This window comes from Tasmannia lanceolata, unplaced genomic scaffold, assembly GCF_043159265.1.
Source record: "Tasmannia lanceolata isolate RefF3 unplaced genomic scaffold, GAP_Taslan_0.1 ptg000013l, whole genome shotgun sequence".
NCBI lineage: Eukaryota > Viridiplantae > Streptophyta > Magnoliopsida > Canellales > Winteraceae > Tasmannia > Tasmannia lanceolata.
The window spans coordinates 51064121-51088375 of NW_027518690.1; the positions used below are offsets into that span (position 1 = coordinate 51064121).

Sequence of the window (24255 nt, forward strand, 5' to 3'; positions counted from 1 at the left end):
ATATGCCTTTACACCTGTAATGCTTCCCTTTACGCCTTTCAGTTTGCGACCCAACATAAAACCTTTCCAGTCTTTCAATTCATTTTGCTGCCATCATTTTTTTATGTTCTCTTCAAAACCAGGTGCCTCACTCAGTGCCAGGTCAAATTTAAGGGGCTTGGGTCTCCTTCAAAACCCTTTAGTTCCAAAAAGGAACGGGCAATGGTCTGAAATCAATCGTGGTAACACCCTTTGCAAAATTATCGGAAACCATTCCTCTCAATCATTTAATATTAGAACACGATACAGTCTACATATGATGATGTTTGATTGATTGTTGGTCCATGTATACCTTGCCTCTTCATTCCAGATAATGATTATGCCTCCTGCATGTGCCCCTGACATCAAGTGCACTCCAGCGTCTATTCCTTCTTCCCCATATAAAATTGATTAGGGAGTTCATTACTCCGACCTTTTTCAATTCCAGAATCACCATCATATTCGCACCGATGCTCCGCACAATTTCTTTGATCGTTGTTTGTTTCTCTTCCGCCCTCAATCCTCTAATGATCCAAAATATTAACTTCATCTTACTAATTTCTTTGTTTACCCCAACTTGTCAAGGAGTTAGGCTAGACCTGTAGCTCCCAGACCCCTTTGTCATGGCATTGCTACTTTTTTCATTGCCATGCCTCGTCTCCTTTATATCTCCACCTTCTATGGCATCCCGCGAAGCCATTGGTAATACAAAAACTCCTCACCTTCTGAATGTTATCGGGATGTAGAGTATCTTTGCCTCACCTACTCCCTTTGCTCTATTTGCTTTCGTCAGTCCTAGCCTGTCCATTGATATTCAGCAATAAATATCTTTTTTTCTCGTCATTAGCAACCCCTTGTATTTCCCTGCTAACGCCCTTCCTCGTAATAGATCGTTGTCACCCCTACATCAATTTCGTTATGCTTCCAATGCTATAATTTGACTGCAATAGATCGGAATGCCAGCAAGCCAGCCAACTTATCGATCTCCATACTGCATTTTGCATTCACCGCATACTCTCTGAATCTTCTTCTCCATACTCTGTTCTCCTACACCTTAATTTCCCCCTTCAATTTGATGGGTTGGGTATCAATTTTCCACGCCCAATGGCTGATCTTTTCTATTAGTCACCTAGTTCCACAAGTACTAAAGAGCTAACTCGTGTTCCTTCTCTATCTACCTAAGAGATGCATCTCCTCTACCTCCAGTGGCCCTTTGAGGCTCTTGTTTGCTTGGACTGGCGTCTTGACCATTCTCCAGTGAGGGTGCAGCATTCGGGTTGCAGAGGTGCCTTTCAATCTCCTTGTTTCCTTAACTGCTTCTTTCCATAGAAAATCCACCATTACATCATATCCTTGTCTTTAAAAAAAAAAAAAATGGTAGCCAATTTTATTGCAGAAGAACAAGACCGAGATGGTCATGGGTACAACAAAGAAAGAGATAAAAAGTCAAAACAAGAAACTATGAGAAACGAAAATACAATCAAGGAGGAAGAGAATAAAAAAAACGCCAGAGTCTCCATTGAGACACCTTTTCTAGCTAAACCATTCGCCACAGAATTGGCAGATCGACGCACATGCTAAGGGAGTAGAAGATCTCACCCAATCAAACATCTCATCGAAGAACTTGTCAAATCTCCACGGATGTTTCTCCAATTTTCCTAACCAACAGATCATATTTAAGGGGTCCCCTTCTATCACCACATTATCTAGACTATCGCTATCCAATAGTTTTAATCCTTAGTGAACTGCACGCACCTCTGCTTCCGAGGCATCCGCCACACCAATGGGACCAGCAAACGCCAAAGGACCTCCCCATCTTCATTTCTCAATACTCCTCCAATCCCGGCCGGGCCGGGATTGCCCAAGCTAGATCCATCAAAATTTAATTTGAGGAAGACGCTGGGAGGCGTTGTCCGTTGGTGTACTATTTTTTCCCTCTTTCCCTACTATAGTAAACTCCTTCCAAATCTTCCCACAAGGCATAGGTAGATACAAATTTGACGATTGGAAGAATTTAAACCCATGATATCATCAAGGCAATGACTTTAATAAAGATTCAGGCTTTAATCATTTTCGTCGCTATATCCTCATAATCCTCGGTATTTTTATTTTTATTTTGAATGGCAAATAAATTTCATTCATAACACAGAGACCAAGAAGGTCCCTGAGGAGAACAATGCTTAAAATAAAGAGAAGAACATTAAACAAATTGACCTAGGGGGGAAGATAATCAAATAGCTCAAGACTCTCTTTGTAAACCCCATCTCTCGCAAACCTGTCCGCTTCTCCGTTGGCGGACCACCGAACATGCACAAATTTGATCGAGGCCGACCCCATTCTATCCGTGATTTCATCAAAATAATCACCAAATCTCGAAGGTACCGCCTTTGACCCACGAAGCCATCTAATGACGTTTAGAGAATCCCCTTCTACTACCACCCGAGACAAGTCAACATTATGGAGCATTTTGATACCCTGGTGGATAGCTCTGACTTTCGCCTCGTTTGCATCTGCAATTCCAATGGGGCCTCCAAAAGCCCCCATCACCAACCCCTCTTCGTTGCTCAATAGCCCTCCAATACCGGAGGGACTAGGATTGGTATTATAAGGATTAATTTCGTCTTTAAGCATTTTCATCGCTATATCCGCTGGGTCCCTCGGTTGCAAGCTCCATATTATCCGTCCAATCATTCTCCATCAATTCGAGATCCACCCTTTGTTCTAGGGTTCAATCGAACTCATTTTAGTTGAACAGCCATGTGCCTCGCACCTTCTCTTATTTCTAGCTTTTTTTTTTGGGTGTGTGTGTGTGTGTGGGGGGGGGGGGGGGGGGGGGGGGGGGGGGGTAGAAGTTTTATCTGCCATGCGTCCCAACATATTTGGCAATGCTTGCCTTTCTACAGAGCCTTTTTTTATTTTCAAAACTAACGGCCCCTCCTTACTGTTGTGACTAAGCGCTCGTTTGAAATTTAAACTAGCGGCTGAGATCTCATCTTCACTTCCTGCCCTATCATCTGCGGCTAGGAATTTACATTTATGTAGCCTCTCGGCTTCATGATCTAGGCCCTTCATTTACTAGATCATATTATCTGACGGTTCCTAGATCGTTTTCAAAATTAGGGATGGAACCACCCCGCCTCTAGCCAGATATGTCCCCTACCGCCATTGCTCTTGGCGAAAGCGATGTCCCTCGCTCTAGATTTGCACCCTAATTTGCACTATTGGTTCTTTCATCATTATGCCCGAACAGAATCACTCTTCCATCCCGTCCGAGTTCTTCTGTCAAAACTTTCCTCTCTTCCCCAAATTCTCCTCCGATCCCTATTGCATACCACATTGTGCCTACTTGAAGCGGAACTGCTGATCGGAGGAAACCCCAACTCCTGTAAAGATCAATGCCCTGGAAAACTCCATACTATCATCCTCTCCTGAACTTAATTGTTTGATGCATCATGACTGCTACAAGCCTTGGAAAGGACTGCTTACATCCTAAAGTCATTCACACGTGTACAACCTTGTGGAAAAGGTGTGCAATGTGATTCTAAATTGTGGGAGCAACGAAAATGTGGTTTTATAAGAAATGATTGACAATTGTGTCTGAAGACAGAGAGGCACCCTCATCGAGAATGTGGTTTTTTTAATGGTATCTTTACACAACTGTTCGGGTAGAAAAATATAGAGCTTTTCCCATTGTCTCTCAATGCTTAGTTCATTCTTGATGGATAATAATTGTACTGATGATACTGTTTGCTGGGTTCCTACGGAAGCTTTTCATTTGCTCCTTGGGACTTGGGAAGGCCTTAGATGTATGATCAGAGTTATGATGTTATAAAAACGAACACCTATACCTTTTGAAAAGATGAAAAAATGCTTACTTTGATTCTCATGGAAGTTGAAAAAGAAGTTGCTAAACAAGGAAACTAAGGAAATACCTGATCTATTGACCAATAGTCACATCATCTAGGAAATGTCGCTCCAAATAACCAGGGCAATGAAACAGAATCTTTTGCAAGATCTGTTATTATTGGAGAACTCTCCTAAATTTCCCTCTTTCTTCTCCAATATATTTGCCTACAAAATTCCATTAGCATGCCCCCTTGATTTATTTTCCTTGTTTTTTTTTTTGGGTCAGGATTTTCAAAAGAGGGTGATGGTTCAAACTCAAGATATCATTATCAGCATAGATTGAAACGTGAGCGAGGAGTGTATAAACAAAGATTGATGCGTGAAGAAGCCGCTCGACGAGAAGAAGCTGCTCGACTTGCACAAGAAGCTGAATTTCAGGCAATATTGGAAAGGATAGTGCGTGACTTGGATGAGAGGAAATTGGCATGAGAACGTGAAGCCACAAACCGCAGCGAACGTGAAGCCGCTGCCCGCCTTGAACAAAACGTCGCAGCCCGTCGTGCACGAGAGGCCGAAATTGAAGCAGCGAAGGAATTTGCTAACACTATTGACAAGACAAACATAAATGATGCTATTGGTCCGACAGATGATATTGTTGATGAGCTCATTATAGAGGTTGAGCCCATGATTATGTCAGATACTGAGTCCATGATGGCAGATACTGAGTCAGAGATGTCCGATATAGAGCCAGGGAGTCCAGTGATTGCTGAGCCCAACGTCGACGAGCATGGCGATTCAGAGATTTCCCCAGGACCGATTGTCAAACATTCAGAGAGACCCCTTGACACTTCCACCGATATTGTGTTAGAGCCATGTGAGGTTGTTCCTTTGACAGAGTCGACCGAGCACTGTTATGAGTCAGAGGCGAGTGATCTGATTGATGAGCCATTACCTGAGACGGATGATCGAGAGCATATTGTTGAGGATTGCCCTATCTTTGAGCCAATTGAGCAGATTGTCGAGATTTGTGCTGGCACAGAGGTGCTTGTTACGCAGATTGATGAGGAGGATTGCCAGCATGATATCAGTATGCCAGATACGATTCTAGAAAACGACTTTGTTGTTGATTCCATTGCGCCAGATGTGCTACCAGTGGATGATGATCTTATTGTGGTTGGTCATAGCTTGATACTACCTACTGCTATCATGCCAATCCAGGAGTACGTTCCCATCCTCCCAGCTTATTTGATTGCCAAGAGAGGTTCGCGTTTTTATGATTCTGCATGGATGATTTCTTCTGTATTACTACGCTCACATTCCATGCCACTTTCACAATCATCACGAGCGTTGTACAGCATTCCAAAGTTCGACGGATTATGACTCCTACTGCTTGATTGGATCATGTACATATTTGATCCAGGAGGACTAGAACTCGAGGTCGAGTTCTTTTCAAGCGGGGGAGAATGATGCAGATTGTAGGCTAAATAAGTGGCATATTTGCCCATTAGGACTTTTAGGGATTTATTTCCATATTATTTAGTTTCTAGAATTTTTATTTCCATGTTATAAGTTTCTAGGATTTTATTTTCCATAGAATTTTATTTCCATCGCGTTGCCTATATATAGGCCTCATTGTATTAGGAATTTTAACTTTGAATGATTAATTGAATTGAGATTCTCCCCTCTAATTTCCTCTCTTCTTTTCCCCCAAGTCTTTTCCTCCTCTTTCTCCTCTATTCTTCTTCTTCTCCTATTCTCTTCTATTCTCTTCTTCCCCTATTCTTCTTCTCTTCTTCTCCCCTTTCTTCTATTTCTCTTCCCGGTCCTACATCACTATGAATGCTCTTCGAAGGATTCAAGACCGCATGATTTTTCATCTGTTATTATACTTAAAAGATCTGACGTTAAAGCACTCTTCTGTCAAATTTTGTAATGTTTTGACTTTTGACCATGATAAAGAGGCTCCTCAATTTAATATTTCGAACTCATCTCCATCTCTTACCTATTTCTGATGGTCGTTCTTTCTAATCTTTTTTGTTTTTTTATGCTAGGGTCATGTTGGCCCTTGCGTCATGTTGGCCCTAGCTGTAGCATTTTAGGCCTTTGGTCTGTTTTTTCATTAATCTTTTTCAAAAACAAAAAACAATTCACATGTGGAGAGGTATGTCAAAGTGTCCTTGTTTTACCCACCAATTACATTGAAATTTCTGATTCCGTGCCATTGCTGACTTTGGACCTCATTCAACTCCCATAAATCTGCATTGTTTTCAACTAATAGTTCTTTGATCGATACCAGTTATTTATATTTTTATATTTTCAAGTTGGAAAATGTCCTCTGAAAATCAAAGTTTTTCTTTTATGACTAAAGCACGCAAGTGTGAGATTTCATGTTGAAAAATTGCAGCATTTTTTTACTAAAGAATATGATGACCATAGAGTGCAATGAAAAGCATCCGAAACACATGCAATCAATTATTACTAACTAAATTGCAATCAGTTTTGAACGTAGCAAAGTCATATAAGGAAGCAGAAACTACAAATTAAGAACAGTTCAAATCACAGAGGGTTTGGAAAGAGTGCACTACAAAGCAAAGCATAAAGGAAGTACATACCTAGGCATAATTGTTGAGATTATGTGTAGAGCATTGCTTGGTTCAACAGCAATATTCTCTGTGCTACAAAAGTTGCTCGATATCTAAAATCGGGAGAAAAACGAATAATTGCAAACAAGTATATCATATAAATGAGAAATGCCCATATGACATAAATGAATCACAAAAAAGAGAACATGTAGACTGAGAAAATGTCGCCAAACCTCATTTGTCAGGGTAAGAAGCTCATCTGTATCTGTAGCCTGAAACCATCCATTCCTACAAGCATTCTACCAAAAGAAACAGTTTGTTCAATAGCACACCAGAACATTACACATGAAATATATAAGGCATGTATAATAGAATAATGACACCAGGAACTGCTTCGTTTTTTTTTGTTTTTTTTTTTTTTTTGAATGATAACAAAATTGTTGCAGTTACACGTGTTGTTGGACTTGTGGCACGAAATAGACAAATTTCAATTGTAATCCCACAGAAAATGTATTAAGTCCAAGATGGTAGTCTTCTTTTCTTTTCTTTTCTTTTTTTTTTTTTTGAAATGGAAGTACAAGGTAGTTGTGAAAAGAAATGAAAAGAATTGATAAATAAATTGGATTGATAGAAATTGCAGAGCACTACATGCCAGGCCACACTAAGAATGTAAATAACTTGATTTATTGAATTTTCTTATTCTGAAAAGGAAAGAAATGTGAATGTCGAATTTGCTTATCCAAAAAACAGGACAAAAAACATAGGAAAGACTGAAAGTTAATGAAAAATAGAATAACAATGACACAGAGGGAATGGCCAACAATGCACTGGAGTACAACAGGCTGAAAATGTACCATAGAATAACAGGAAAGGCCCACTGAAATTGACCCTGCTGAGTCTGACTACTATCAAGGAGTGTAGTTGACAGATCCACATTAGGAACAGGATTGTGCTGACTGTTAGATAATGGTGTATTGTGGATGGAAATATTGTCTTTTGGACATGCATGGAAGATTTTCTTTTTCACAGGTACATTAATAATTCTCCTTTTATTTCTGATAATATAATAACCCAAATGGGGAGCATGGAGGAATACAATTCTTCATTGTCCAAGTGTTTCCCTTTACAATTCTCCACAGTTGTACCAAGTATCAGAGCCTTTCTCCGATCCATGTTCCTTTCTGGGTTTTGGAATAATAGGGCAAAAGCCCAATGACCGAGATGGCCAAATAAAAGAAAACAAAGCAGAAGGGGAAAGGCCCTGATGCTTGATACAACTGTAGACAATCTCTATCTCCTGCTCCTCCTTTCCAATTCCCATGAATAAGAATTTGGCAAAGTTCACTCAGTGGCGAGACATTGCATCAAAACATCTAAGGATAGCCTTTTTTCCCAAAAAAAAAACACTTGAAGTTTTTGAGTTCCCATACATCAGATCTATTGAAGAAAAGCATGCCATCAACATATTGAAGGTGAGAGATTTATACTCTCTGGTGACTAATATAGAAACCTTCAATCAGACCTCGCAATCTAGCCCCATCTATCATTTTACTCAGAGCCTCCGCCAGAATTGTGAAAAGAAAAGGGGATTACGAACTCCTTGACGAAGGCCCCTATATGTATTGAAGAAGCCTTTGTCTTACCGGTTGACCAAAATCGAGCACCATACTGACAACAAACACATCGACATCCAATCCCTCAACTTTCTACCGTCAAGACCAAGGTTCCCGGAAACCCTCCCGGAAGGTGGGAAGCATACTTCTTGGGATTCGCATTTCAGAAGCAGAAAATGCAACACTTTCCAAAATATGGGAAAGCAAATTTTAGATTTATGGAAAGCATGCCTCCCACTTTTTTATATTTTCTTTATTTTCAGATTTTTTTAATAGAGGGTGAGCCTTGGCGCAACGGTGAGCCTTGGCACAACTGCGTACATCTAGCCCTCCCCAGACCCCGCAATGGCGGGAGCCTTGTGCACTGGGCCGCCCTTTTTCTTTTCTTTTTTTGTTCATTTTCTCTTTCTTTTTTAAAATTTTTAATTATTATTAAAGCATAATATTCATTTGTGGCAGTTGTTAAGTTCTTAATTGATTAATTATAAGAAGAGGAGTAGAAGAAGGATATTTGGTACCAAATCCCTGTGGGAATTGAACGCAAGACCTTAGACAAAATTCATGGACCCTTACCACAAACATAACGGTGAGGGATTGGATATAAGAAGAGGGGAAGAAGAATAAATATGTATTTAAAGTTCCGTTTTTATTTTACCAATATTCTCTATTTTTGCTTTAAGTTTTTATTTTTGAATATTGATTAATTTAAATGCTCATTTGTTGTAGTTTCACTCTTGTTCTTAACTGATTAATTGACTAATCACAACAAAAGGAGGATAAGAATCAATAAAAACGAGATATAAGTTGATTTGATAATTCGATTAAATTACAATACTAGATTAAGCGTTCAACACTTCAATAATTTAGTACCATTCAAAAAAAAAAAACTTCAATAATTGAGTGTTCGTTTTAGCATGTGAATGACTATAATCTATATATGTTAGTTAGCTATTATTCATATTTCATAGATAAGACGAGTTAGGTGCTTTAGTGTGCATGTAATGTTGATGTGTAATGTAATTATGACTTTATACTAATAATTATTTTAATTTAGTGGTGTTAGTAACTTCATTTACGTGAGCAATTGTCCATTTAAGTGAAAATTTATCAAATTGTCCCACTTCATTTTAGTAATGCTATGTAATGCATTTTGTACCATTGATGTGTATATGTAGCTATGTTCAATTGAAAAGGAAGGTGACAGTTTCTTCATTTGAGATGAGTTAGGTGCTTTATTTTAATGTGTATGTAATGCTAATTTGTAATGCAGTTATAACTTTATACTAGTAAGTAGTAACTAAATGGATTAAGTGATGTTAGTTAGTAACTTCATCTAAGTCATTAATTGTCCATTTCAGTTAAAATTTGTCAATCTGTCCCACTTCATTTTAGTGTATATGTAAGGTTGATGTCATGGTTTTAAATTTCCCTGAAATATTCCCGAAATGACTAAAATGTTTCCATTTCCATCCCCACCGAAACGAAATTTCAAAGAATACCTTCCACGTCATTATTTCCGCCCGAACTCTTGAAATTCGACCGAAATTCAACCGAAATGGTTGCAACGGCGAAAAAATGGAAAGACATTATGATTTGCATTTCATTTCATTACATTACTATAGAGAATGATATTTGGTAGGCAACATCATTGAACTGTACCGCAAAGTAACCGTATGTTATGCATGAGATCTCAAATCGGCATGCGACCAATAATACCTCGTAACTATGTGGTCTTGACATATAGCTGGGGTCCCTGAAGGGGAGACTGATCATATTCAATTACATTGTACTTCTTAGTATTGTTGGTATTTGGATTATATGGCAGTAGAGAGGTCCCAAAGCAGGATCGGCAGCTTGGGTAGAACATATTCAATTAATAAGATAGGGATTCTGAATATGCCAAATTCTTGAAGCTTAACATTTACAAAAATCCAATTCAGTTGACTTAATCATCAAATGGTGTTTACAATCATGCTTTTAAATCTCGGTTTCGGACTCAAACGTAACAAAAATTTCGGTAAAAATTCGGTAAAAAAAAAATCAATTTTTTGCAATGAAATTTCGACCAAATCATTTTACAAAATTTCGGCCGAAATTTCGACTTTACAAAATTTCAGAAATTTCAGTTTAAGGCTTTCAGCTGATTTTCGAAATTTAAAACCATGCTTACAACTAAAGTTTCAAAGTTCGAATTTGTCGATCATATAAGCTCATGGCCAATATCAAAATCTCAAATCTATTGGGTAAAAATCTTTCTGCTTTTTCAATCTCTGAGATTATGTTGGGTGGAAAACATGTGTTGATAAATACAGGGATAAATTGTAGGAAATCGGCCATTGATTTTGGAATATTGCCATTTCAGGATAGCGATTTTTATAGGATTAGCCCTTTCAGATTTGTTAATTTTTTACTATTACTATTTGTTAATTTTTACAGTTTACCATATTCTCAATTTCTTTTTCCCAGGTATTTGTTCTTATTCTAGCATTTCCTAAAGTTTCATCTTAAAATTTCATCATTTGCATATGTTTCCATGATTTACATGATTTCCACCTGTTAGTGTATGTATATGCCTATGGGCATATTCGTCTTTTGTACATTTCTCATTATATATAAATACATAAGTGAGGGGGAGACTCCCTAACTCACAATTTCTTTCTCTCATTCTCTTCCTCAACATGGTATCAAAGCCCTAGGGTTTTGATTCCCTAGGGACCCCCATAGCAGCCCCTCACCCTCCCTCTTCACTCTCCCTTCTCCTCTAACCCTAACCCTAACACAACATCCCCGCCCCCACCCTCTTCATTTTCCTTACCTTCTCCTCCTCCCACTGCCCATCTTCCCTTTCCCCTAACTCCTCCACTCCCTGCTACAGTAACCTGCCCCACCGCCTCTCCTCCCTGCTACAGTACCCAAAAAAAAAAAAAACCATTTTTATACCCTTGAAATCTGCTCCCGCAGCCTGACTTTCTCTGTCTTTCTTCTCCTAATGACTTAAATCTCGTTTACCTACTTTCGTCTTCTTTTCGCGGCCCTGATCTGATATCCCTAGATCTGTGTGTCTTCATGATGTCAGCAAGGGTTTCTTTCATGCCCTATTTATCATTTGTCACTCTTTGGAGCCGCGATCTCCATTATTGATTTCTCTGCTTTCCGCCTCGGCGTCGTTTCTTCTCGTCAGTTGATTCTCTCTTTGATTATTTACTCATGGATAGCCCCGTTATTGAGGATCCCTCTCTCGGGCGACCCCCTGTGGCTACTGTTCCTACGGCTAGCCCATCCTCCTCCTCTTATAACCCTCCGTCTTCTTCGATGGATGGTTCTTTTCCTCCCATGACCACAATCAGGCTTGGTGGTTCTAATTACCTGAATTGGAAAGTGGCTGTGGAGACCTATCTCATTGCTAGGGGGAAGATTTCTATTCTTCGTCGTGACCCCCCTCCTTCTAGTGATCTCACTTATGATAAGTGGGAGCAAGACAATGCCCTTATCCGTACTCTCCTCTGGCAGAGTATGTCCCCTGAGATTTTTGGGACCATGATATACCTTCTCACTGCTTGCCGGTTTGGGATCATACTGCTACTACCTTCTCCGGGAAAGGCAACCTCTCTCGAATTTGTTCCACATATTCTCAGTGAATGAACCTTTGCTGCGGAGACACTCCTCTCTCGACCTACTACAGTTAGTTTGTTTCTCATTGCCAGCCGTTAGATGTTCTTATGCCTCTTACCACTGATTTGACTACGGCCGCGGAGAAACGTGATCAGATACGTGTCGTTTAGTTTCTCGAGACTTTGGGTCCTGAGTACATGCATCTCCGTCAACAAATATTTGGATCTGGCACGATGCCCTCTCTTCAGGAGGTTTACTTGCGTACCCAGCAGTGTACTCTTGGTGACTCTGTGTCGGCTCGTTCGGTTGATATTACTGCCACTGCTGCCTATGGCGTAGGTGACCGTGATACTCGGCGTGGAGGCACCTTTGGTGGTGGTCGTGGCCATGGTGGTCGTGGCGGAGGACATGATCTTCTTGCAGGGCATGGTGGCCGACCGCGTCCATATTGCTCGCATTGTCGTCGTGAGGGACACTATATGAAGACTTGATATGTTTTGCACCTTGAGCTTCGTCCTTCCACTGAGGCTCGTTTTGGCCGCTCTGCACACCTCGCTGCACCAGATTCTTCTGAGCCCTCCTTTGCTTCCGTTCTGCCTAGCACTGGGCCTCAGGCTTATGGTATTTTTATGTCTCGTGCTGACTATGATGAGTTACAGCGTCTCAGGTCTACTAGCCATCTCCCAACTGCGACTTTTGCTCAACCAGGTAGCTCCCCTGCATCTCTTCTTACTAGCTCCAGCTCCTGGATCATTGATTCTGGAGCCTCCAATCATATGATAGGTACTTCTTCCACACTTCGTTCATTCCGTCCACTTTCTGATCAGTCTATCACACTGGCTGATGGGAGCTCCACTCCTATCTCTGGTGTTGGTGATATTTCTCCTCGTGTTGGACTTACATTGTCCTCTGTTCTATGTGTACCTAAGTCACCCTTTAATTTACTCTAAGTTAGTCAGCTTACTAAAAATCTCAACTGTTCTGTCTCATTTTATCCCTCTTACTGCTTGTTTCAGGATCTCTTGACTGGGAGGACGATTGACTCGGGCCGTGAGATAGATGGGCTTTATCGTCTGGACTGTAGCCCTTCTCGTACCATTTTACACAGCTCCAACGACGCACATCAATGGCACTGCCGTCTTGGACATCCCAGCCTTGATCGTTTGCGACGGACATCTATAATTTCTTCTTCTGTTACCCCCTTTACGTGTGAGGCCTGTGAACTTGGGAAACACCATAGGGTGTCCTTCCCGTCTAAACCTGTTAGTCGGGCCTCGCACCCTTTTGATTTAGTGCATTCCGATGTATGGGGTCCCGCGCGGACTACCTCTGTTTTTTGACAACGTTATTTTGTCATTTTCATTGATGATTATTCACGTATGTGTTGGCTTTATTTACTGAAAGATCGCTCAGAAGTATTCTCTGTTTTTCTTACTTTTCATTCAGAAATTACTAACCAATTTCCTTGCACTCTTAAATGCCTTCGCACTGATAATATCAGGGAATATGTCTCAAAGTCCAATGGTTTTGAGAAAAAAAAATTCCACTTGTGGTATACTACATCAATCTTCCTGTGCTCACACCTCTCAACAGAATGGTGTCGCTGAACGGAAAATGCAATCATTATTGGATGGAACTCGCACTCTTCTCTTCCAGATGCAAGTTCCCAAATCTTATTGGGGCGATGCAGTTCTCACTACTAACGATCTGGCTAATCGGCTTCCATCCTCGGTTCTAGGCGGCTCATCCCCTTTCTCAATTTTATGTCCTCATCATGAGCCATTTCCTCTTCCTCCTCGGGTATTCGAGTATGTTTGCTTTGTCCACAATCTTGGACCTGGTTTGGATAAATTAGATCCTAAATCTGAACGATGCATTTTCCTCGGCTACTCACGCACCCGGAAAGGTTTTCGTTGTTATAGCCCTCAGTTGTGTTGATCCTATGTCTCGGCGGATGTTTCATTCTTCGATACTGAGCCATTCTTTCTGAGCTCTCCGGATAAGATCCATCTCTCTCATTCTTCAGATCTTCCTCTACCGATTCCCGTTCTTCCTGACCCGGTAGTCTGTCCATCTCCATCGTCTCTCTTACCTTCTCCTTCTGTGGTTCCTATTCCATATACCTCTCCTCCCTTACAAGTACCTTCTAGGGCCCCGGCTCCATTAATTAAGAAGACCTATCAACGCCGCCATACTTCTACAGCTCATCCATCTCCCGCAACGCCATCGCTAGCCCATCAAGAGCTCCCTCCTTCCACATCTGAGGTATCTATTGACTCTCCTATTGCCTCCCGCAATCGGTCTCATAGTACTGCTCATCCTATTTCGTCTTTTATTTCATATGATGCTCTCACGCCTGCTTTCTGCAATTTTGTATCCTCTCTATCTTCACCAGAGTCCTTGGCTGCAGCACTTGATCACCCGGGGGTGGCATGCTGCTATGGACCTTGAGATGGATGCCCTTCAAGCAAATCAGACTTGGGATTTAGTTTCACTACCTCCTGGTGCACGCCCTGTTGGGTGTCGTTGGGTCTATACTGTGAAATATTTGTCTGATGGTTCTGTTGAGCGCCTTAAGGCGCGCTTGGTTGCCAAAGGGTACACTCAGACGTTTGGGGTGGACTATGGCAAGACATTTTCTCCTGTGGCGAAGATTCCTTCAGTGCGTATTCTACTTTCTTTTGCTCTTAATCAGGGCTGGCCTCTACATCAGTCGGATGTCAAAAATACTTTTCTTCATGGTGAGCTCACAGAGGAAGTTTACATGGAGCAACCTCCTGGGTATGTTGCTCAAGGGGAGATGTCATCCTCTATGTGTCGATTAAAGAAAGCCATTTACGGTCTTAAGCAGTCTCCTAGAACATGGTTTGGAAGGTTCAATGATGCCATTATGTGCTTTGGTATGAAGCAGTGTGCAGTTGATCATTCGGTCTTCAGCTGTCAATCTACAGTTGGGTGTGTACTCTTGATAGTCTATGTCGATGACATCATCATCACTGGCAGTGATACAGCTGGGATCCAGAAATTGAAGACATTCTTGCAAAATGAGTTCTCTACCAAGGATTTGGGTCGTCTTAGATACTTCTTGGGTATTGAAGTTGCATATTCGACAAAGGGGATTTCTCTCTCACGGAGGAAATATGTCTTAGACCTGCTTGAGGAGACAGTTTGTCTTGGAGTGAAACCTGCCTCAGTTCCCATGGACGCAAATGTGAAGTTACTACCTGAAGAGGGAGACTTGTTAGATGACCCAGGGAGATACAGGAGGCTGGTTGGTAAACTTATCCACCTTACAGTCAGACGCCCAGATATCTCCTTTGCTGTTGGTGCTATCAGCCAACATCTGAGTTCACCTCGTACTTCACACTGGGCCGCAGTTCTTCAGATAATCAGATTCTTTGGTATTTAAAAAGTGCTCCAGGTCGAGGGTTGCTATTCAAGAAACATGAACGTCAGAAGATAGAAGGGTACATAGATGTAGATTGGGCAGGATCTCCAGCTGATAGGAGATCTACCACAGGATACTGCACATTTGTGGGAGGTAACCTTGTGTCATGGTGGAGTAAGAAACAGGATGTTATCTCCAAATCTAGTGCAGAGGCGGAGTATAGAGCTATGGCACACACAAGTGGAGAGCTCATTTGGTTACGTTCTCTCTTGTCAGATATCGGTTTCAATCTCCTTCTCAGTTATATTGCGACAACAAGGCAGCGATACACATTGCCACAAATCCAGTCTTTCATGAGAGAACTAAACATGTCGAGGTTGATTGCCACTTCATTCAGCACAAGATTCAAAAAGGAGAAATATGCACAGTGTTCAATAGATCGGTGGACCAATTAGCGGATATGTTTACCAAGCCATTGAACAAAGCTAAATTGAGTGATAATTGTAGCAAGCTAGGAATGTTTGACATATACATTCCAGCTTGAGGGAGTGTTAGTGTATGTATATGCCTATGGGCATATCCGTCTTTTGTACATTTCTCATTATATATAAATACATAAGTGAGGGGGAGACTCCCTAACTCACAATTTTTTTCTCTCATTCTCTTCCTCAACACCACCAAAACTAAAATGTTTATGTTTCCGTGCCGACCGAAATCGAAACCGAAATCAAAATTTTAAACCTTGGTTGATGTGTATATGTTGCTATGTTCACTTAACAAGAAAGGTGATTTAGTTTCTTCTTTTAAGTGATTAATCACTTCATTGTCCAAATTTTGTATTAACTTTGATATTTGATAGTTTGATTAATGTTTGGGAGTTAGATTTGTATGCAAATTGGTTATGTTGATTGGAATTTTGATTCGTTTATGGTGGTTAGATTTATTTTGCGTATGTTACGTGGCAACTTGAATTTAGTTGCTTTTTTTTAATGGTCGGGAGATTCATTAATATAAAGACTGAGATGGTCCAATACAACAAATCAAGAGAAACAAAATTAAACCAAGAGCAACAGAAATGGATAAAATAAAGCGAAAATCACAGCGGAAGGAAATACTAAAGCTCCAATGCTTCCAAATTGACACCGCGTCTAGTTAAATTATCCGCGGAGCCATTAGTGGATCTATGAACATGGTTAAAACATAGTGATGCAGAACCCACAATATCTTGAATTTCGTCAAAGAAAACGACAAATCGCCAAGGGCAGGCATGTGTCCCCCTCAGCCACAGAATCACATTAAGGGAATCCCCTTCCACTAGGACCACTACCACCCGATCCAATTTTTCTCCTGCCACTAATCGTAATCCTTGCAGTGCCGCACGGACCTCCGCCTCATTGCAATCAGCAAACCCAATGGAACTCGCAAACGCCCATTGAACCGACCCTGAATCATCTCTAAGAACTCCTCCAATCCCTGTTGGCCCGGGGTTGCCCAAACTAGAACCATCAAAGTTAAGCTTTAAGAAGCCAAAAGCTGGCGGTTCTCAAGTTTGTGTAGTCAAAGGCCGAGCTTCTGAACTGCCGCACAGTTCCCTCCGCCTCATTGAATTTAGTCGCTTTTAAATTGTACAATATTGAGAAATAGATTATAAGAACTTATTTATGATTATCACTAGTTTTTTAAAATTATTTTATTTTTATTTTTTGTAATTTTCACTAGCGTTGCTTCCCACTAGCGTTGCTTCCCTTTACCCTTCCCCAACCCTTAACGCCTCGCACTCCCTCCCATTTTTCACTAGCGTTGCTTCCTTTTACGCTTCCCCAACCCTTAACGCTTCCCGCTCCCACCCTTCCCAAAAGCCCTTGCTTCTTGCTTTCCCTTCAAAACTTTAGCGAGGACTTTATAAACACTACCAACCAAACTGATGAGGCCAAATTAGCCAGGCAGTCTACTAGAGTCTTCTTAGGAATTAGGGCGATAAATGCAGCACCCGTGCATTTGTAGAGATTACCGCCATCATAAAACTCCTCGGATAGGCTCATGGTATCTTTCTTAATCCATTCACTCCTACTTAATAAAATGCCAAACAAAAGATATCAAGTCAAAGGTTTATATCTTTTCATTTAAAAAATGGAATCTTTGATTTCCTCCTCTAGAAAAGGTCTTTCGATCTTAGCCCTTGTCTCCTCGTCCAACTCCCCAAACTGTATATTTTTTGGATTAGAATGGCAGCGCTCCTCCAATGAATATTGCTTTTCAGAAAAAAAAAAAAAAAAAAAAAAGAGCCAATTTTCGAAGAAATAGTTGTCTGGTCCTCTATACATCTCATTGACTCTCAGGGAATAGTTTCTATTACTCTGTCTTCTAGCACCGGCAATGCTATGGAAGTATGTTGTATTTGGATCTCCCTCTTTAAACCATTTTAATCTGGATCTTTGTCTCCACTTGAGCTCTTCCTGCAGGATGATTCGATTATACTCTTCCTGAAGTTGGATCCCCTCTGATAACTCTTCTGAGGTGAGTGGTCTTTCATCGTTGAGGCCCTCAATCCTGGATAAAGAGACAGACCACCGTACCTTTATACATCACAACAGAATAGCGTGGCTAAATAGACAAACCACCATACCCCAAATTTGAGATTTTACTCCTTGAGAGGAGCTTCTTGATGCCATTGGGTGTTGATAAACAACACACATATAATGGGGAAAAAATACAACCAACGTATAATGGTAAAACTTTCCAATTATCATTGTAATCCTTCTCACACTTGTCGAAGTTTATTTAATTGAACAAATTCCAAAGGAGACAAAGAACAAAATCAAGTGTTGGATGCTCAGATAATAAAGAGGCAAGGAGTTTCTTATCATCAACACTTGGTCCAAAGGATGGGACAGCCAGCACAAATATTATGCAGACTTCAGAAGGGTTTGAAACGATTGAAAAGGACATGTACCAACAACTTATGGCCAACAACTCAAGCACAAATTCATGTTAAAAATTGGATGGAATGATGCAATCAAAGATTATACATGGCCTCAACCGGCATCAAAGAAAGGTGGACAAAGAAAGAACAGTAAAAAAGGTGATCAAAATTTGATCACACTGGTGATATCAACCTGACATAAGATAATGTCAACCATGAAACCACCACCTTCAGTTTGTCTGAAAATTGAAAAGTGAAACCCTTCTTTTGAGAATTTAGGTGAATTATGAATCCAAATCAATTAACGGAAGGTTTATCCAGTCAGTTTAAAGGACAACTATTAAATGAAATCATGGTTGGATTTCACGATAAGTTTAGGATTGATTCAAGGTGGTTTATATGATATTATTTTGAACTTTCCCAGTTTTTCATATGGTTTTTGTTATTTCCGGACACTTGGAGCTTTCCCTAACACTACTGATCAATTTCATCAATTTTGACAGAAACAATCTATGTTTAGCAGAAATCAAGATTAACTTTGTCATTAGCAATCATGGTTCATCATGTTGCCAAATATTACAAGAACAAATATAATACCGGCATGTGTTACAAGAATTACCTTGACTGAAATCATTAGCAGCATAATAGCTGATTGAAGGAAAACGTCATTCTTACGTTGATACACCTACATGGTATAATAAATGAAATGAGAATGAGGAGAAGGTATCTAATGATATGTGAACAAAATAATGGAAGAAATGAACTAAAATCTCGTTACAACGTAATTACCAAAATGTGCCACTTGGTTGTAAATATAGCTTTGAAAGATACAAGTACATTATATCATATTCTATTTAGGGAAGAAATATCCGCACTCCCTTGTTTTGATAACGGAAATACGGCGCTACTTTTATTAAGCGCTACTCTGAATAGTTGCTTATTACATTTTCGGACATGCAATAGCCTTAAAAAGCTAATTAGAAAAATGAAAATAAATCCAAGTGCCATTATCAAATCTATAAACATCATTTCCTTGCATTTATTATCAATAGCATTATTATAATCATTATTGTTATGGCGGGAGATAGTTCCACCCCATATTTATCCATGACACCCCTCTTTTATTCGTCCTCTCATCTTCTCCAGTGACAGCAGCGGACCTTCAAAAATCACAACATTCTCGTCAGCAACCATCGTCTGTACGGATATTTTGGTAAAGCACAAAAAATGATTGGGAACCACAGATAGATTTCATCAACAACCTCTTTGATCTCACCATCCTAAACATCTACGGTACTCCCACCCACCAATCTCATTTCCTCAACCTCACCAAAGATGCCACCTACTCTCCATCGGGTGGCATCTCTACAAAAAACACAATTCCAACAAAAACACGAAATTCATCCCCCTGCTCTTCCTTCATAGCACCTCCTTTCTCTTCTCCATCGCTATGTAAAAGGGCTATTAAGTCCAACCACAGCATCGTCCTCCTCTTTGCCTTTTCCAAGCATTCACAGAGCCACCACCGCCCAACACCTCACCTCTTCAATCGCACAAATGATGAACCTCCCAAGTCATGTGATCGACGCCAAATTCAATGTCTTCTAGAGCTTAGAATTCACAGACATCAATACCAACCACATCAAAATCGATGTCAATTCCCTCACATTTGTTGGCACCCACAAATGCCTATTGCTGGCTAGATGACTTTTAGTGTGCTAGAGCTAGTGGCATTTATGTAATTGGTATTGTGAGTTATTTCAATGATAAAACTACCCTGAAGAGAGTTGTTGCTCCATTAATTTCGGCATTGGGTTCCTTTCAATTACAGACCGTATCTCCCATGCTTTCAATTTGCTACTTTTTGGACTATGTTTACCATACATGTTAGCTGTGTATATCATATTAAGAATAATTGGGAAATATCTCCCAAATAATCATTAATGAGTAGTCAAAAAGTGTAACCTTTTGATAGTATTTCTCCCCTACTTTCAATTTGATACTTTTGGACTATATGTTTATGTGATAGTTGCATATATTAATTTAAGGGATTTTCCCATAAATCCCAAAATTGGGAAATAAATCCCAATTAATCATAAATGAGTAGCTAATAGTAAAAAAAAATTACTTTCTGATAGTATTTTTCAATAACTTAAACACTACCTTTTATTACCAATTGTTAGTGAAAGTTTGTTCAATGATAAAACTACCCTAGATAGGTGTTGCTCCATTAATTTCAGCGTTGGGTTTTTTACAATTACAGACTGCATCTCCCATCTCAATAAAAACCTATCCCAATTAATCATTAATGAATAGCTAATAGTCAAACAGTTTTACCTTTTGAGAGTAGTTTTCAATAACTTAAACACTACCTTTTATCACCAATTGCTAGTGAGAGTTTGTTCAATGATAGAACTACCCTGGAGATAGTTGTTGCTCCATTAATTTCAGCGTTAGGTACCTTACAATTACATACCATATCTCCCATCTCAATCAAAAACCTATATTGCCAAAATCCTTAAGTCTTTGACACCCTCTACATCTTCAACCCCATCACCCGTGGAGGAGAGGTATCGCATAAGAAAATAAGAGGAAGTCAAGAAAGTGGTTTTTATCATGGAGGTCCAAGAGACTGTCTTGGTGGGTTTGTGATAGATTATAGTGCTGATACAATGCTTTTTGTTATCTTTTGGTTTTTGAATTCTCCTACTTGCTACGGTTTGGTTGGAATGGAGTGAAGTTGGGGCCTAAATGGCAGATTGCCAAGGGCTGTTGTCAGATGTGAAGCAGGAATTCCAAAAAGAATTGAGTGACTATGATGATGGCAGAGGTCTCCACAATAAGTTAAACTACCATGAATGTCTTTTACATGAATGGCATGCAAGTCATATATTCAGTCCTAAGATGCTAGAGGCAGTCAAACAAAGAATCAAACTAACTGACCTCAAAGTAAAGTACCATTGACCTACGACAAGGCATCTTGTAGAAGAAAGGCCTTCATATTCAACTCAACTCAACTCAACTCAACTAAGCCTTTGTCCCAAACTAGTTGGGGGTCGGCTAATGAATCCTTTAGAAAATTTTCATGAAGGAAAGGCCTTCATACTCAATGTATGTAAAAAAAATTGGTGCAGAGACAACCAATTTTTCGACTTCGTTCTTGTATTTTCAGCTTCTCTTGATTTCCTTCTTGGATTTGTGTTCTAAATTAGAGAATTTAAAGGAGGAGGATGGGTGAGGACTTTTCAGGGCGGAGATCTGGGAAGGAGAATCAAAGAGAATAGAGTGAATAGGGTTTTGAAGAAATCTCATTTTTCCACTTCATTTTAATTGTGTTTATCATGGAGCTAAGAAACTTTTTGGATGATTAAAATTTTTAATAGCTGTTAAAAATCATTGTTTTAATGCTGATATTCTCATAATTATCCATCCAAGTATGCATGTCAACTTCTCAAGCTCATTTATCAGATCTAACAAACATATCTAAGTCACAAAATCATATTGACAGGTTAAATTCTCTTATGAAAGAAGAAAAACTCCACAACATCACTCCCAAGGCTTCACGACAATTACCTGTTTTATCAGTGAAGGTAAATCATGAACTTTTGTAGGAACCTCATTGTATGTGACTGCATAATCAATACTTCTGTATTTTTCAAAGAAAATCTAGTCAAATAATTGAGATAAATAGTTCACACCCTTTGTCCAACTACACAAACTAATACAAGAAATAACATGCAAAGTGCTTGTATCATATCAGGATCAAGAGAAACAATTCTTACGTGGCATAAGCAAAACAGAAATAACATATTAAAGATAAACAACTAAAAGAAAAACAGCAAGAAAGTATCACAGCATAATTGAATTTGGCAATAAGATGAAGAAAATAGAGCATGAAAACAAGAATGAAACAAATAGAATAGATGATTACGTAGGGAATGCTAAATATAAGAAACAAGCAACCAAAAAATGAGATTGTCAAGATCACATCCATAGAAGATTGAAAGCAGAGAGTTTACCCAAAGAATTTTTAAATCAATGAAAATTTTGATTGCATACACAAGCATTCCTTCTATCTATCCCACTGAACAAAATCCATATCTCAAGTAAGCATCAATACGTTATGCAAAAGTAGCCCATTGTTTAAGAGGCATGCCAAGCAACATCCTGTAACAGATTCTAATTGTCAACAATGATTCCATATCACATGGTTAAAGCAACAGCATGTGGCTTTCCCAAATGTCAACATGAGAATGTTAGCATTATCTGATGGAAAGATGTAGCAATAAGATCACCACAATCCATCACAATCTATGTAAGGAGAGAGCATGCTGATGCAACCTGGAGAATAAAGATAAATTCAATTGCCTCAATTAAGGAGAAAAGAAAATAGTAGACTGGATGCCCCTTGTCTCAAGACCTGTGAAATCTGAAAGTGGACAAATTGTAAGTCACTAATCAAATATAAAAAAAGAAGGAATAAAGATACAACCCCAGACCCAAGTCCACATGTGAGCCCAAAAGTCATCTTCCCTATCCTCCACATCAAACAAGCCATTAGATACAATCAGAAGCTTTTTCCAAGTGAATGTTAACAATAAAACAGCCATAATCTAATATGTTGACAAAATTGATGGCCCGTTATCCATGAGAACCCTCTGATGAGGGTCAATGAAATGGCGCACGATGTTAGGGCTTTGACCTCACTCAATATCAATACTAAGAAGGTTAAGAGGGCACAAATTGCAATTGTACTTGTGAATTAAAACTCTTCCTTAGATAAATGATTTCAATCGAAAACTAGGGCTCGTTGGGAAGGAATCAGAATTCCACCACAATCCATAGATGAGACCTCCATATATTCTTATAAGGATTGCTAAAGAATTTGGAAATAGCTACTCCCTCCCATCGGAGTTGCGCACAAAGTCCAAAACCCTTCCATTTGAATTTGCTAGAGCATGTTCTTCTTGCCTCTAGAAGTGGTGAGATTGTGGAAAGGCAAGTCTCCCTTGACCTTTGATGCCAATTAAGTTTCGTTGCAGGCAATTACACCTAACCACTCCTCATAGGGTTAGTTATTTCCTCTCTAATGTAGGGAAAAGGGGCTTTGAGGTTACTATATAAAACTCTTTTCCCACTTGTAAAAGCAGATGTAAGGAAAATTTTATCCCGTGTTCCAACAACTCAAAACAAAATTCCTAGAGTGAGCAACTCTGACTCGATATCAACAAAAGCTTTCTAGAGGCAGCCAGGAGAGTTACATCTATCTTTCATTCAATCAATGTGACTAATTTTTTATTTTATTTTTCTTCTAGAGAGGAGGAAAACCAATGTGAGAAGAAGCACGAAGATGGAAATCCATGAATGAATTATTTTTGACTAAAATGAGGCCTTAAAGAAGAAACACATCTCAACTCTCGCATCCATAAACCGACCATCGGAACCAAAAGCAGTCAGAGTAGGTAGATATAGAGTTAGTAAGACAAGAGAAGAATGAATAGCGAGAGATAAAAAGCATGCATTGGAGCATAGATAGATAGATAGATAGATAGATAGATACCTGGCCAAGGAGATGCAAAGGTTGAAGACGTCGCCCGATTCAGAACGGACGCCGTTCCTTAGGTAGAGCCCCAGCCTCTCTGAAACCACCGCGATACGGTAAGAGTTGCCAGCCAACGCCCCCTCCGCCATCCTCCCTCTTCTTCTCCCGATTCACAACGGAACGGAACGGACGATTAAATAATATCTTATTTTCCAAGAAAGCAGTTTTGATTTGCACCGCCTGTGCTGCCTGTGATATATATGGAGTTATGGTTTAAACGCCACCAACATTATACTATAATAAGGCACCTTCCTTTTGTATTAATTACGGAAATACCTTTCTCCCCCCCATAAGTCAACTAAACACTCATTACAACGTTCATTCAAAATAGCATGCAGTATGATCGCTGGACCCTTCAATATGTATGGACAGTGCCATACACTTAGACCTCATGTGGTTTCTGACACATTCAACTTAACCCCTAATGTTTAAAAAGTTACAAGTAGAACCCCCGTGGTTTCAATTTGTGTAAGGTAGACCTAAATTGAAACCACAGGGGGTCTAAGTGTATTTTTCCCTTAATTAAACAATATGAGATGGCTTTTATAAAGAAAGAGTGATAATATGCTAAACTCAAGGGCGCCCTTGCAAAAATGGGTGCCCCAGCAAGTCCAAGAGTATTAATTGCATTTTGGTGACATGCAGCCAATGGGGGCGCCCTTTCAGCCCAT

General features: G+C 39.7%; 1 protein-coding gene across 1 annotated transcript in view; it reads right to left on the reverse strand.

Annotated features, from left to right (window-relative positions):
* The window catches only part of LOC143890530 (uncharacterized), a 60136-nt gene extending 36374 nt beyond the window's left edge, over positions 1-23762 (reverse strand). The window contains exons 1-5 of the mRNA XM_077395268.1: positions 23543-23762; positions 21556-21628; positions 18602-18667; positions 6680-6745; positions 6477-6559 (exon numbers count right to left, since the gene is read on the reverse strand). Coding sequence (XP_077251383.1) covers positions 6477-6559; positions 6680-6745; positions 18602-18667; positions 21556-21628; positions 23543-23673 — 419 coding nt within the window. The 5' untranslated portion in view covers positions 23674-23762. The remainder of the gene's footprint in view (positions 1-6476; positions 6560-6679; positions 6746-18601; positions 18668-21555; positions 21629-23542) is intronic.
* Positions 23763-24255: the final 493 nt, after the last annotated feature.